Consider the following 16745-nt stretch of genomic DNA (forward strand, 5'->3'; position numbering starts at 1 on the left):
GACAAAGATGTGCCACTTTGTAGCCTGTTCGCATGCAGTCACGGCGGAAGAGACAGCGAAGTTATTTGTAGAACACATTTTTAGGTTGCACGGAATGCCATTGAGGGTGGTCTCAGACAGGGGAAAACAATTTACTTCCAGGTTCTGGAGGAAGCTCATGAGCTTACTGCAGGTGGAGGTCAACTTTTCGACTGCCCGGCACCCTGAAACCAACGGGCAGGCGGAAAGAGCAAACGGTGTCCTCCAGCAATACCTGAGGTGTTATGTCAATGACAGAGAGAATGACTGGGTAGAAAAGTTGGCGCTGGCGGAATTTGCCTACAACAATGCAGAGAATGTGTCCACAGGGATGAGCCCCTTCTTGGCTAATTATGGGTGTCATCCCAGGGCATTCCCAGGGGGAGGAGGGGAGAGATGGAGCATCCCGGCAGCCGAGCATTTTGTAGAAGAAATGGAAGCAATCCATCTTCAGCTCCAACTCAACTTAGAAAGGGCGAAGGAAGAATACAAGAGGCAGGCAGACAAGAACCGAAGGGAAGGTGAAACCATAAGGGTGGGAGATCGGGTGTGGCTGTCAACCCAAGGGTTGCCGTTCAAAGGAGGATGTAAGAAATTAAGACCCAGGAGGTTGGGTCCCTTTGAGGTCATTCAACAAGTCAACCCAGTGGCTTTCAGGCTCCGGTTACCCAACCACATGAAACTGCACCCAGTATTTCACAGGTCGTTACTGTCACCGTATGAGGGGGGACGAGAAGGGATGTCCACTCGGGGACCGATCATAGAAGAAAGGGAATGCAGCAGCCATGTGGCAGAAATCCTTGACGCCAGGTGGAAGGGGGATCAGGTGGAGTATTTGGTAGCGTGGGAAGGAGAACCGGAGTCAGAAAACACTTGGGTAATGGCAGAAGATATCAATGACGAGGTATTGATAGAAACGTTCCATCAAAGGTTCCCAAGGAAACCTCAGCCTGTGGAGAGGTTCCGGAGGGAATACTTTGGGACCACCGATGAGGAGGAGGAGTTGGAAGGATTCACGGATTCGGAAGGGGAAGGGGAGATGGACTCTGAGGAGGAGGAGTACTTCGAGACCAGGAACCGCAACAGGTGGAGAGAAGTGTTCGAGACATCGGAAGGTGAAGGAAGTTCCTTCCGGGGTTTTGCCTCCTCACCGCCCATAGAGGAGGGGGCGGGAGGGGGTGAAGGGGGCCCTGGAGGGGAGGTGGATGTCAGGGAACTGCCATCGGAAGGAAGGGAGGTGGAAGGGTCACACAGGTTGGGAGAGACTCAGCAGCTGAAGAGGGAACCAGTAGGGGGAGAAGAGCTGAGCTGAGGGAAAGTGAGCAGGAGGGATGGCTCCGAGACACTTCCAGCGAAAACAGTGGAGAGGTTTCAGGACCTCCTGTAGGGACACCCACTCCTCGCCGGAAACTGTCACGCAGAGAGTCCAGAAGACGTGTTTCCGTTAAGGAGCTTTTATGTTGGAAGCGATTCCGAAAGCAACCACTGTCGGAATCTGCAAGCGACTGACAGAGCCATGTTTAAGGGGCTCCGTTACAGACAGAGGTTTGCAAACTTGACCAAACTCTGAGGGACTTGGATTTTACGCACAAGCAGCTCATCGTCCCATCACAGATGTGAAGAGGATGAACTAAAGGGCCTTCTTCCTTGGTTACACCTGTGGTCCCTCCACCATTCATTCTCAGACAGCAACCCAGGGCCAAGCTAGACCCAAATATAAATCTCCCAATTAAAAAAAAAAGTGCCAGTTTTTTAAAAAAGTGGAAACAGCATTGGTGGAAAGGGCCAATAATTACTGGCATAGCACCAATAATTTACCCAAGGTAAACAGCACTTTCAGAAGAGATTTTATTCTTGGAAGTTTAATCAGGGAGACGGAAGATTAAATCCCACTTTCCTGCCTGCTGCAGTCCCAAAGAACTGATGCTGGTTGCATTTATTTAAAATCTGCACGGCAAATGTAAAGTGGCACTTAACATCATATGACATTGATTTCCAGCTGGGAGGCTATGGAGGAAGTGTTTAACAATACAGGGCTCTGCTATGGTACTCTAGTTCCTATTGTGTAGTTCACATTTCTGTCGTTGTCCCATTCAACTAGTTGTTATTATTTTTAAGGAAGACAACTCATGCTGTAAGACAGGGATAGGAAACATGTGACCTTTCAAATGTTTTGTTGGAGCCATACATATATCATTTTATTTGTATGCCAGCTTTCCATAGCCAAAACCATGCTTGAGGCTGCTTACAAAATGAAAAGAATTACACAAACATAACAAAAGTAGTCATAAGTAATTAATAAAGCATCAAAAAGTACACAAGCAAGTTGAACAATTTCCACATAAACCATGATTATAGAAACAAAAAGATACAAATAAATAGCATCAGTAACAGCAACACCCACCCCAACGAAAACCCCTAAACAATACCCCAGCCAAAGAGTCTGTTCACCAGCCTCAGCTTTTGTAGCTGGAGTCAGTCCCAGGTGTAAAAAAGCATGCAAGACCTGGAGCAAGGGATCCTTACTCACCCTGGCAGGTCTTTCCATCCTTCCCTAGAATTCGCCCAACTCCACATTCACAACGGTAGGAGTTCTTGAGGTTCACACAGAATTCACTACAACCTCCGTTATTCTGTTCACATTCATTTTCATCTGTGGGGAAAAACAGGAGCCACAAATCCACAACTTAACAATATGAAGCTGGTGATTAAGAAGTGTAATATGCAAGCCAATTGCTCCATTAATGAAATCTAAATCAGGGAATCATTTTTTTCCCCCTTTAGGTGGCACAGGCTAGTAGTAAGGATCACCTTACATGTTATGAAAAGACAGCCAGGATTCTGAGTCTAAAGAAACAGCCGTGTTCTCACTTGCATTACACACATGGGGATGGGCACACAAAAATAAACGGAAGAGTTATATGAACCAGATGTCTGTGCCATCGTTTGTTTTGGGGTGAATCTTCTACATGACACAGCACACATGGAGTATACTGAGTACTTTGGGTGCAGCTTGAATCTCATTGAATCTAGACTCAGCTACATTAGTCAAAAAACAGTGTTTTGGATGCATTATAAACACGCAACACCAAATGGCGGTGGAGGGAGGGAATTCTAAGCAATTTTCCATAGCGTTTTTTTTCTTTTGTTATAACGATTTAATTTCTGACTTATTTATAGTGGGTTTTTCCTGTGTGTAGATCAACCCCTATATTACATTTTCTGTAGAGTAATATAGAGGAAAATCTGCTTAATAAATGCTGGAAATCCCTGTACCCAATTAAACTGTCTGAAAAGATGAAGGGGAAATCAAGACAAACCAGACCACTGATTCCTAGATGAAAATATGCTATAGTTTTTCAACTTCCATGAAATTCCAGAGGGCTGAGAAGAGGGAGCTACTCAGCGTATTCTTGAAAGTGATCTTTTTCTAGTTAGATAGCTCAGTGAAACCTTTCCAGGGCATTTTAATTCAATGCGGTTTTTTGCCATCCCGTTTGTCAGCTATGTGCATAAAGACTCGGAATTAGGCCAGATTTCATAGGGTGAGTGGCGGAGATGTTATTAGGACAAGAGATTCATTAGTACCCTATTAGTAGCATTCTATTAATTAGTAGTGCTTACTAGGCAGCAAATCCCATTGAAATCAGTAGGAATTAATTCTGAGTAGTGTTAATTCTGAGCACTGTTAATCAATGATGAAACCCAGAGAACCTCTATACTTGAGTCTATCCTTGGGTGGAATTCCATTACATATTCACAAATTCAGGTTGCTCAATTAAAGTTCATTTGGTGTTCTTGCATAACAAATGGGCTTTCCCTTAAAAGGATTCTTTGAGAGAAGGAATGTGATGCAGAAAAATGTAGAATAGGTAAAGGTAAAGGGACCCCTGACCATTAGGTCCAGTCGTGGCTGACTCTGGGGTTGCGGCGCTCATCTTGCTTTATTGGCCAAGGGAGCCAGCGTACAGCTTCCGGGTCATGTGGCCAACATGACTAAGCCGCTTCTGGCAAACCAGAGCAGCGCACGGAAACGCCATTTAACCTTCCCGCCAGAGTGGTACCTATTTATCTATTTGCACTTTGACGTGCTTTCGAACTGCTGGGTTGGCAGGAGCAGGGACTGAGCAACGGGAGCTCACCCCGTTGTGGGGATTCGAATCGCCGACCTTCTGATCGGCAAGTCCTAGGCTCTGTGGTTTAACCCACAGCACCACCTGCGTCCCCCCGCCATGGAAACAAATTAGAGTGAATGCTCAATAAATAGCTGGCACCATCTAACCTCCCCACAAACTTTGCATATACAGATCAGGTTGAACGCTCAGTAAACATCAGAATGACGAATACTCATCTGAAAGCAACCCCAGATCTTCAAAAGCTTTTTAAAAGAAGAGCTGTTATTTACCAGAGCTCACGCTAGTAGGCAATGTGGCATTAATCCAAACTTTACAAGTCACAAATAGCTTGAAGATTGCTGCAGTAACTTAAGAAACTTGAAGAAAGGAATTTCAGAAAGAGCTGCTGAGAATTAAGATTCATAGCATATAACCAGGGAACCGCATGTTGAATGAAAAGCTAAACCAGTTAACTTGATTGATGAAAGACCTCTCAGATGATGGTGCTCAATGCTGTGGTAGCATTGCCAGACCCCAATCCGGCTAGATTCCCCAGTATCCTCAATTAGGAAACAGGGAATGCAGAAGGACAACTTGAGAATGTGGGAAGGAGGAATGCAATGGTTTTTGAAATATACCTGAAGTTGTTATTATGCAGAACTCAGGAAACTAATTAGGAAGGCGAGTAAGCCTCAGAGATCTCAGGCAAAAGAATGAGAGGATTGCATTAATATAGTTTCCCTAATATATGCATTTTAATCCATGCTTATTTGCTGGAGAACTGCCTCACAAAATAAGCAGAAGTTGCCAATTTCAAATTGCAGCTGCGTTTCAGTTCACAGACTGGTTCATGAAGTGCAAATTAGGTATTATTATTATGAAACAGGCACTGCTGCTTCTTGCAAAGGAGGCAGGGCCAGCTGGGCACTCTTGGGAGCACTGCCTCTTTGGCTTCCACTGCTTCACCTTGCCTCATGAATGGGCCGGCCCTGGTGGCTGCAGGTACATAAGAGACAACCTGACCCTGAGTGAGAGAGGACTTGAACAGATCAGCAGAGGAAAAGTCTCGAATGAGAGGCGGGTGTGTGATGGGATTGTGAATATGTATGAGACTAGCTTTACACTAACCTTGAGATGTTATTTGGTCTTTGCAAGCAAAGCTGCTGCCCTTTGACTGGCTCTAAGCATTTACTGTCGGACACTGAGGTTTTAGATGCTTCCGCACAGTCTCCGAGATGCCAGGATAATTAAGCCATGGATGTAATCATGGCAGCATGGAAACAATGCACAGCCCTCCTAATTAGCCCCCAAAATATTGCCTTCGTCCACTTTCCTCCTCTGCAAGCTGAGATCTCTTCGGGTTTTCCAAGGGTGCAACAACAAACTTAAGTGCAAACAGTTTGCGCTGGCTCAACACCCAGTTTAGTGATTGCACATTCATTGGGTTGGGGTTGCTGCAATTCAGTTTTGGTATTTGCTCTGGGCCAGTATGGACCGTATTTGAAAAGTCTGATCCAGAGCTGGAGCACAGCCACACTCTCCACTCCCCATATGGAGACAGCAAATCTGTTTGTGCCCTATGCACATAGGACTTTACACATTTGGACTGTCCACATGGTACACTGGCTCTATGCTTAGAGCAGATCTCCTGAATGCCTGTGCCCATGCTGTGCCAGAGAGAGGAAAGGGAGATTACTGGGAAAGCACCTAGACCTTAAGAGAAATTGGTTTATTCCAACCTTTGACTATTGAACTGTTCCTATTCTGTACAGTATTTTGCACAGGTCTATTTACAAAGGATTTACAGTATGGGTAGCTAAGATTCACGACGCAGTGTATTTTTAAGATGTTTTCTTTTTTTTTACTCCTACATTCTTGTTTGTTTCCTAACTTTTTCCTCTCTGTTTCTGTAGTGGTTGTTTTCCAGACCATTCTCATACACTGATTATTCCCAATGGCTTGTATTTCCACTAGCAAGTGGCAAGCATGACTTGTGAAAAGTCCATCCAACACTCTGAAACTGATCGTGAAAAAACAATGAACAGAAGTATGAAACAGCAGAGGGGAAAACCTTCAGCTACTTGTTCATTTCTTCTCTCTCTATCTCTATCTCTATCTCTATCTCTCTTTCTCTCCCCACCACCTTGATACTTCCCTTTTGTCTCTTTTGTCTCCTCTTCTGCGTCTTTCCTTACCAAGGCAGGTCTGTCCGTCAGGTCCCAATATTGTTCCTAAAGAGCATGTGCAGTCTCCAGTGTCCAAACAAGAGCCCCGGCAATCTATCATGTCACAGATGTCGTAGAAATCTGCAGAATTACAAAGGAGGATTGTTAAAGATACAGGAGTAAATCGTGTCCTCCCTAAAAGAGGGCACGTGTTGTGGTGAGACCTGGAGACTGACCCCCTGTGTTGTGGGTGGGTTTGATTGGTCAGCCACAACATCGGATTGGTAGGTCCCTCGATGTTGGGTTCAATCTGACCAATGGGGCGCAGTCCAAATGGACCGAGGGACCCATGCACGTGACCCATGCACGTGACCCATGCACGGCTCATGCATTTGGAACACTCGCCCACCTCTCCCTATATTTAGAGCTGTGCGCTTGACCTTGCTATGCCATTGTGTGTTTGTCGTTGGGACGGGGCACGGCAGGAGTTTCCCCACTTGGCTGATTGGCTGTTGCCATTTGGGTTTCGCCTGCCGCGTAGCAGATCGTCACAACTTGTAGGGTTGCGGATAGGCACTGGTTCAGGTGATAGGGATGGGGGAGCAGTCTCGCCATCCCTATGTGAAGGGTTTTCCGTTAAAGGAATCTAGGGACTCAACTGGTCTGGTCAAACCCTGAGAGGGGGTTGTGCCCGTACCTGAGTCCAGGGGGGCATCTGGTGGTGAACAGAGTCTGTACCCGGCTTTTCGCCTACCCAGGTTTTCACCCTTGGCTGACCTATGCTGGTGCCCTGGGTCAGCGCTGCCTGCAAGGGTGCAGGGAACTAGTCGAACCAGAGCCTATACAACCACTCACCTTCTGTAATCAATAAAGTTGTGGCCTAAATTCTGCCAAAAACCAAAACTAAAATTTGAGTCATGTGAGAATTTATTTAGTGGAGAGGTCTCTGGGTCTGAACATGCAATTACCTTCCATGTTCACAGTTACATTAATAGGGTGCAAGTGAAGGGCTGAACTAGATGCAACAGTGCTAAGCTTGTATGTCTGAATCAGGCACTACACCAGTAGATATTTGAAGATGGCTACCTTACCTCCTCTGTGTCTATTCTTATCCAGGCTAAGCATACCCAACTCCCTCAACCTTTCCTCATAAGGCTTTGTTTACAGATCCTTTATCAACTTGGTCACCCTCCTTTGCTCACGTTCCAGCTTGTCAATATCCTTCTTAAATTGTGGTGGAAACAATTTTGTAACACACGTTGGAAAGAATATTTCTGATGATATATTCTGATTATTCTGGGTTGCGTTGTTTTGTTTTCAGCAGGGATGATTCCTCAATATCAGTTGAAGCAGTTGGATTTGAAAAGCTCATCCAGCTGAAATTCTCTGACTGGTATGGCTATTAAAAACACTGGTGCCCAAATACTGACCCTCCCTGAGCCATGGAGTCTGTATTGATTTGATTCTAGTACTGGCAAAACCCTTAATCTGGGCAACTTCAGTTTGATAAGGTTTTGAGCATGAAAGGAGAAAATCAATACATTTGTCTTCAGGAAAACATTTTCCAAGGTGAGGCATTTTTTAAAGGTGACATATAGTTTGCATCTTTCGCATTCCTGATTTGCAGGAATCCCAAATAGCTCCAACATTTATTTGCAATAGAAATCCAGTTGTCAGTGCCTCGGGATTATTTAACAACTCACAGATTTTATGATTGGAGGCGATGGCTGAGGGCACGTTGTATGGCCTTGTGCATTGAATAAATCAAACCGACATGATCACTGTATCAAAGCCAGTCCGTGTGTATTCCACTTTCAAGGTAAGAGCCAGAACAGAAGGCTGAATTTGTCGTCAATGCAATAAAAATGATTTTTTATTATCTGGGAGGAAAGGAGTGTTTTATTCAGCTTTTAAGAAAATTAACTCCTTTCTTTTAAAGTGTCAGTTTAATTCAGTCAGTTGTACAAGAAATGTGTTCAGTAATAACATCTGTCAATTGAGAGCAGTGATTCAGATTAGAAAATAGGCCAGTATTTAACAAGTTATTTTAGGTGCTCTCGAAGCAGGGATGAGAAATCTATTGCCCTCTGTGTCCTGTGGGACTCTTAACTCTAACCAGTTCCAGCCAGCATAGTAAATGACCAGGGATGATGGGAACTGTAGTCCAGCAACATCCTAAGGAATTCAGGACAGGATATATTATCCCCTACCATCCAAACTGTAAACTCACAAACCCGGTGAGGTAGATTTCACTGAGAGCTAGGAAAATAACACAAGGTCACTTAGTGAGATTCATGGTTGGGCATCAATTTGAACCCAAGTCTTCTCCAGTTTAAGGGCAAATTGATAGCATGTTGGAGATGCATGATCAGATTTCATAGGAACAGACATCTTCCCAAAACACATAGCAGATTTGTGTCTCAAATGTGCAGCAACTTAAACACTTACAAAAAGAGCCAAAACAACAGAGCTGTATAAAACACACAAGACAGCTAAAAGCAAGCAAACTACAGGATCTCATGAAGTAATCCAGCAATGCAAAAGCTTTCCTTAAAATAAAGGTCTTGGCCACACCTCCAGGAGTTCACAAGGGGATGAAGCCAGCTGCCCTTCTCTAGGAAAGAGTTCCAGCAAGAGGATGCCACTTCAGAAAGGCCTTTCTAGCCCCACCATAAAAAAGGAGGCCTCCTCAGCTGATTGCAATGCACAAGGGGGAATTGTTTTCCAGAAGAAATAAATTACTAAAATAGATTTCTCAGTGATAAACTATAAATACCAATGAATAACGCAACAGGAAGCTATTAAATAGATTGCCTGGGGATGCAGAGATGAACTGGAAATCCAGCTTTAAATTGCTTGAGGAAGGAGGGGGAGCTTTGTTCTATATTTTTTTATATATGAATGAACACAGCTTTATATGAGAAGTCCCCACGGTGAAATCAACAACTGAACGAAGGGATTTTCCATACATGACAACACAGGTACCGTAGAACTTTATTTAAGTTGTAGGCATTATATTATATGCCCAAGGGGAACCCCTCTTTACAACTAAAGAAGTTTGGGGGGCCACTTACGCCCACAGTAGGCATGGAAGCAGACACTGGGCTTGGTTAACTGGTAGACATAATAGCCTCCTGGGCAGGCCTTGACCTCAACCGTTGTGTTCCACATGCAGCAGTTTCCATTGAAGGTGGCACAGGCCTGCCTCTGGACAATGCCATCTGACTCCTGAGGGTGGCTACCATTTAGCCATATTGGAGCATGGGTACCACAGTGGTTTTCCGGGATGCAGAAGGTGGGCATGGCATCGCCAGCCATCCCAGTGAAGCGGTACCATTCCCCGTCAACATGGCTGTCACACTCGGGCTGGTCGTGAGAGCCGTTGAAGTGGTGTTCGGTGTTCCTCCAAGGTTCATTCAGGCTGATGTAGGCAGAGCAAGGATCAAGAGCTGCAACATGGAAAGAAGAGAGAGCCCCGTGGCGATCAAAAGAACAACAGTATACATGCCGAGAATATGTGGGGAAAGACTTGTGAAACGAAGATTAGCAAAAGACAAATCAGTCGCCTAAGGCAGAGAGAGCCAAATTCTCTATTTTGGAGCGCATTCTATCCATCACAAATTAACTCAGACCCAGGACTGACCTTTGATTCAGAGTCACAAACTGTCCTCAACCTCATTGTAAATCTGATGCCCACAAAGCAGGAAGATCTTCTTCATTGCAGAGCATTTGCACTCCAGGACAGCCTCCCATTTACAAGTTAAAGGTAAAGGGACCCCTGACCATTAGGTCCAGTCGTGACCGACTCTGGGGTTGCGGCGCTCATCTCGCTTTATTGGCCGAGGGTGACGGTGTACAGCTTCCGGGTCATGTGGCCAGCATGGCAAACCAGAGCAGCGCATGGAAACACCGTTTACCTTCCCACCGGAGCGGTACCTATTTATCTACTTGCACTTTGATGTGCTTTCAAACTGCTAGGTTGGCAGGAGCAGGGACCGAGCAACGGGAGCTCACCCTATTGCGGGGATTCAAACCACCAACCTTCTTATCGGCAAGTCCTAGGCTCTGTGGTTTAACCCACAGCGCCACCCACATCCCACATTTACAAGTTAACACCCATTAAATTACACATTACAAGCAATTCCATAAAAAGAGATGCAATCTCTCCCTTTATATACCCAGCCAATTGCTGTGCTCTGCAGGAGAGAGAACCTCCTGCAGATAACATCTCATCAGGAGGTCCATTCTGTACAATGTAGGAATTGGGCCTTTACCATGAGAGCACCTCCCCTTCAAAAGTCCCTCCTGTTAAACATCTCTTGTCCTTTTGGTGCCTGCTGATGGTCTCTCTTTTCCAGCAAGCCTTTTGTTCCAGTCTGTGTCTATGTTGCAATTGGTTTTATATATATATAATTGCTGTAATTGTTTTCGTAGGGTTTTGTTGTTGTTAAATCATTTCAAGATACTATAATGCCACCCATTTCCCCCTCCCCTTCCTTAGCAAACCATGAAAACCAACATCATTGATCTTGGTTAAAATTTAGTAGGGGCTCTGAGGGCTGCATAAAATGATCTCACGTACTGGATCTAGCCATTAGATTTATTTCCCATTTAAGGAGTGGGACACCCCACCAAACATCTTTTTTAATTCCCTACAATGGTCTGTTATTGGGTTGATGTAGTTTCTGGCTCTGTTTGGGGAGAGGGCGTTCATAAGCAATGAAGGAACCTAGGACCCTGCAGATTTGCGGCTACTGCCAGCACACACCGCTGCTGAAATCCCACCCCCTGTGACGCACCCATGACAGTGGAAAGTTCCTAGGGAGGAATCCCAGCAGTGGGCCTGCTTTTCCAATGGCACCTGAGATGGCTTTCCAGGGACCACAGTATTTCATCCTACACGTTTTAATCAAATAATACCTTTGGGTACCAAAGGCTACTCTTGTGACCTGGGACTATGTTCCAGCAAAGCAATATTATCCCCTACCCCACCCGGCACTATATTTTAATTTTAAAATTTATCATATTTTACAAATGGGGCTTTACAGTGCTGGCCCACAGTGCTGTTAAATTGCACTTAGAAATTGTCTTGAAATGTCTCTGTCTTATCCTGGGAGGCTGTCTTCTCTGTCACCTTTCCTTGCCCTGGGATATACCGGTACATTGGGCCCTTCCTCTTCATTCTCTGGCTTGCCTCCTGCCAGTAAGAAGAGATTAAAATAGGTCTCTAAGCTGCCGTTTCTTTGTGTCTGTGCTTTCTGCTAGGCAGAATGGTGCTCTCCTTGACAATGGTTCATGAGAGTGGCTTTGATCTCCCCAGTTCAGAGCAGAACACTTGACTCCCGCTGCCATCGGGTGCAATGACTTGCAGTTCTCCCTCACCTTGCAAATTAATTTTCTACATACTTTCCGTTCCCTAGTGTTTAAAGGTCTTCATAGACCTTAAAGACCAGCCCTGGTCCTTATTATGTTAATAATTTGCTTAGAGTTTGATACACACAGAGAGAGAGAGAGCGCGCAAAAATGATATTCAAAACATGATAAAATATATACAAAACCAAAAAACAACAAAAATGAAAACTGCAATAACTAAAACAGAAAACAGCAGCACCAATACTTTTATAGCCAAGGAAAGGTTTTGCATATAGGGATGCTTTCAGCTAGCAGTGGAAAGAATATAATGTGGTGACTTGGTGGATCTCAGTAGGCATCAAAGCCTAGAGGGTGTGGATGCCACCACAGAAAAGGACCTCCTGCGTGTTCCAAGTGACCTCCTTCTCCCTCTGATCTGCAGGTCTGGAAAGGACCTCATGGGAAGCTAGTTTCTTAGGGATGCAGGGCCCAGATGTTTTAAAGGTGATATACAGTACAAATCTGAGAGGTAACCACAAACAGTCAGCACAAAATAGATATAACGAAAGTGGTGCTACTTTCCTTGTGACCCTTCCTTCTTCATAAATGCACCACAGTTCTGGACCAGGTAAAGCTGATGAACTACCTTCAAGGGTGGGTTCTTTCCATGCCCTCCATCTCTGCTTGTGTCTCCTGTTGCAATAAAGTTCTCCTAACTGGATGATGGTGAGATATCTCATTTAAGCACCATCTATTTATTGATCATGCACAAGTGCTGTTGCCTGCAGTGGGAGCTTTGTGTATGTACAAAGGGCATCTGAGTCAACCTGTTCCTAAGAAGCAGAATTTCATAGAGATTTAAAGTGGAAGCCGCCAGAGAGAAGAATGTAATAAAAATATTCATTTCACTTTTCATCAGGCCTGTATTTAATCTTCCCCCAGCAGCTTCTGCAGTGAAAGTTTGCAGCTTAAATCTTTGCATATATTTAACACCTGATTAAGCACCAGTTAACCATGACTGGTCAGGTCCACCATTAAAGCAGGATTTATGCTAATATTTTTCTGACTAAGGCAAATCCATTACTTTTCACTATCCTCACTCTTAAAGAAGGCAATTGTTCTGGCTAGGCACACAGCAAAACTGAACAAATCAAGTTTTTCTACCTTTTGATGCTTTATTTCCCACTGGGCTTCTCCTGCTACTGTTGCATTATTTAACCCAAATTTTAGGAATTCTGCAATGTCTGTAGCACCATTTGAAAATAAGAATATGCATTTTAACCTAATGAGAAAACAACTTGGACACAGACGAACTGTGATTGCTTCACTTGCCTGTGATTATAGATATTGCAGTGGCTGCAATTCACACTCATCAGAATTAATGGACACGTTATGCAGGAGAATCCACAATTGATCTCCTGGCTTAAAAAGAAAAATCCACCTTGAAATGCAGCTCTGTGTATGTATTTCTCTGTGTCTGTGATTATGACATTTTCTTAATCAAAGTCAACATACACACAAACACACCATTCACAGATTTTGTTGCTCCATGGTGGGAAAATACACAACGCAATTATATAGCCAACATTGTGTGATGGTTTGAATGTTAGGCTCTCGGTGGATCCAAGAATGGGGTGTTGGTATCTGTTTGAATTTTAGCTCCTACCACTGGAATGTCTCAACATCACTACCATATTTGAAGTTATGCCTCAGAACCCAAATTAAGAATTTGGTGTTCCATGTATACCTGTGATTCAAAGTCCACCACAGAGCAGATTCTGTCTTAGTGGTGAATGGGAGCATGATAATCTCTTCTACAGATGCTGAGAAAGTGGGTGACATCCAAGAATCTTGGCCAACTTGAATAATTTGCTGGCTCAGTGAAACTGTTCTTCTTCTCTATCCTTAAGCCCCAAATTCCCAAGATCAGATTTGTGCACAGGGATGCAGGTGGAGGAGAGGAAGGAGAAGCCCTCAAAGCTTTTATGACAACGCCACGACGGTTTAGATTGGGGGGGGGGGATATTTCGATTTCTTGAAAAGAATCCTATTTCATTTTCTTTCTCACAAGCAGAATACATTTCATCTTAGGACTTTTGTAGTCCTTTGGGAAAGGTGTAGGATATGGTTTAGGGGGCGTTAGTTCTCCCTTGCATGAAACAGAGAAGCAACTTAGAATCCAAGGCAGTAACTATCTCATTTTTAACCCACCCTCCGGACAGGGTACATCAAATATAAAAACCAAACTACAATATAATCATTCTGATCAAAAGCATGTAAAGTCAACCAGTATAGCCTCTAAAAAAAAGAAATCTAGGATTTAGGTTTAGGTGCCTGTGAGATTTACAGGGCAAACATAATATTTGGGGGAAGGCTCACATTCTCCCACCGGTAAGAAATTCAGGGCAAAGAGTGTTAGAGGAAATGCAAGATCCTTTTGCAATTGAAATGCAATGCTTACTCTGGACTATGTTCACTACAGCTCAGTTTGGCTGGGAAAAGACCTAAAAGGAGGGCAAAGTCACTGCAAGAACACTCACTGCCAAAGTGTCTAATAAATGGCTTTGCGTCTACTTACCCACTGTGTTCTCCTGCAAGGGCTGTGCTTTAGCATGGAGGTACAAGGACAAAATGAGAAACAGGAACATCCCCCTCTGACCAAGGCCACGTGCTCTGTCAAAATAATCCCTTTTAAGCACGCAACGTGGGTTCACCTGTATTCTCTCTCTCTCTCTCTCTCTCTCTCCTTGACACACCAAATGGGTTCTGGAGTCCTGAAGCAAGCTCACATGAAGAGAGAGTCTGTTAAGGGTCCTGGAGGTTTTATCAGAGGAAGAGGCTGTAAGGAATGCAGAGCCCAACGGCAGCCTTGACCTGCCCCATAGCAGCTCTGCCTTTCAGAGTCAAAGAGGGTTATTTCCCCCACACGCAGATGCATTCATTTTGTTTCCAAGCCCATCCTCTGATTGTTTTCTTGTCCAAGTGCCCTAAAGTGACACACCTGCTATCTTATCTGGAAAGACCACTGAGGAAGGGAGACCCAGGCATCCTGTGGAGATGTGGGAAGAATGGAAGATGGCTCCTAGCTATTATCTCCATCTTATTTTTTTTCTGTTTCCTGTCATGAGGAAAGGACAAGCAGAGTGTCTTAATCAGAGGAAATAGGAGAGCAAGAGACAATGAGACTTCAACCCCCCCTGCCCCCCATCTGCCAAAATAGAGCAAAACATGCCTTCAGACCATACCCTGAGACCAACTTACCACTGAGGGAGGCTAGCTGGATGCCATACTAAGGTCCCTTGCCCCCCTTCAGGGCTGAACAGCTGGGTGAGGCACCCACACTTTCACAGATGAAAGGAGAGACACTCTTGGGCCCTTGTTGACACAGCTCTGTTTTCTGAGCCTCTACACTTCCAGCTATTAACTCAGTGCTGTGTATTCTTCTCCATTTGCTGCTATAAATTTCTGAGGCAGGGGTAGCAGGTGTTCATAAACAGCATAATAGGGGTGCATTATTGTTGTTTAATTGAAAGATTGTTTCATAAATTTTTTACCTCAGAATGAATTTGTGGCTGGACATATTATATATGTAGCAGCAGCAAATGAAGCATCTTCAGCAACGTTTACTTGTTCAGCCACACTGGGGGAAAGGTCAGTCTGCCTATTTTATGGAGTACACTAAGGGCAAATCAAAATGTTACTCGTAGCTCTCATTCTAATGTCTTCTCCATTTAGCAAAAGGGGTGTGAGAAAGAAGGTCAAAGTTCTTACGGCACAACCATTAGAAAGTGTCCTTGGTCTCTAATGATTGTGCAGTAAGAACTTCAGCGTTCAGCTCCCAAAACATAAAACTCCCATTGAAAGGGCACCCGTACAGCCAGCCAAGGGAAGTTATGCGTTGTTGGAGGCTGATATAGTCTTCGTTTTAGGATCAAATAAAATAAAAAATGACAACTTTCAGCTGAATTTCTGATCTGAAGGACGCACACACATAAAATGTTATTTCTCTTCACTGCCTGCCTCAGCTCATGCTTGATGGCTGGTATTATTCATTTTGACTAGTTGTATCTCTGTAGTAACTACAGGGTAGTTGATCAATGAGAAACCCTTAGAATAAGAGGGGTCAGCAGCCTCTCGTTTGCTCAATCTCAAAGACAAAAATTGTGCAGAAACGTTGCCCTCCATCACCCGCTGATGGTGAGATTCCTAGCCTCCAGAGATTTCTCTGCCAGATTTAAGGATTGGCCTTTCAGTTACTTGCTTCAGAATAAGCACAAATGTACTTCTGTCAAGAGCTCTTCTATCACGCCTCCTTGAAACTGGCCAGTGCCTCAGACTGTCCTTGGATCCACTTTATTCATTTATATCCTGTTGGTACAAGATAGTGCAACAGCACATTAAAACATACCGTGCATAAAACAGAACATTAAAAACAACCACAGTTTCACAGTGCCTCTCTACCAGAGACGCACAACCATTTTCTGGCATCCATCTTAACTGTCCTGATTTGCTGCATCTATACAGCCAATTGAAGGAACTTTGCCAGCCTCGTTTTCGCTATTCCGTTTTGCATAAACAATGTGAAGTTTTCACCTTCTGTATTCTTTCACATTGGTTCAGGAGAGGGAAATGTGAGAAACAGCACTTTGCTGCAGCTCTATTTCAGGCCACCAAGAACCAGCCACATGTGGCAAGGCCTTGCCGACAGTCAACTGAAGGTTGCATATTCCAGATAAGTTTGGACATGCTTCTAAGATTGATTGCTGGGGGTCAAGGAGCTAGGAAGACCTTATTTTGGTAAACAAGTTCCACTGGGGATTTATGAGCTCATATTCTATCCAGGCAAAAGTTAAAAATATACATGAATAAAACCACCTGCCTTTAACTGAAACGCTACTAAAACCAAAGATGGATACAAGGAAAAAATAATCCAAAGCAAAGGAGTGCTGAGGGAGCAAAGCAGAAAAATTGATAAAATAAGGGAAACCATTAGCAGATAAGTTACGGAATTGGGAAATAAACTCAACTCTCTTAACAATCTTGCCTCAGTGCCCCATCCTTATACTTGTGGATATATATTGTGGATATATTCATA

General features: G+C 44.1%; 1 protein-coding gene across 2 annotated transcripts in view; it reads right to left on the reverse strand.

The window, feature by feature from the left end:
- Window positions 1–14469, reverse strand: part of OIT3 (oncoprotein induced transcript 3) — a 35894-nt gene extending 21425 nt beyond the window's left edge. The window contains exons 1-4 of one of the 2 annotated variants that reach the window (XM_081004728.1): window positions 14229–14469; window positions 9373–9747; window positions 6329–6439; window positions 2549–2671 (exon numbers count right to left, since the gene is read on the reverse strand). In XM_081004728.1, the coding sequence (XP_080860854.1) occupies window positions 2549–2671; window positions 6329–6439; window positions 9373–9747; window positions 14229–14298 (679 nt within the window). In that variant the 5' untranslated portion in view covers window positions 14299–14469. Of the gene's footprint in view, window positions 1–2548; window positions 2672–6328; window positions 6440–9372; window positions 9748–12296; window positions 12330–14228 lie in introns of those variants that run through there. The other variant, XM_081004729.1, reaches the window with a different exon arrangement.
- Window positions 14470–16745: the final 2276 nt, after the last annotated feature.

This window comes from Podarcis pityusensis (assembly GCF_964106645.2).
Source record: "Podarcis pityusensis genome assembly, chromosome: 5".
Taxonomy (NCBI): Eukaryota; Metazoa; Chordata; class Lepidosauria; order Squamata; family Lacertidae; genus Podarcis; species Podarcis pityusensis.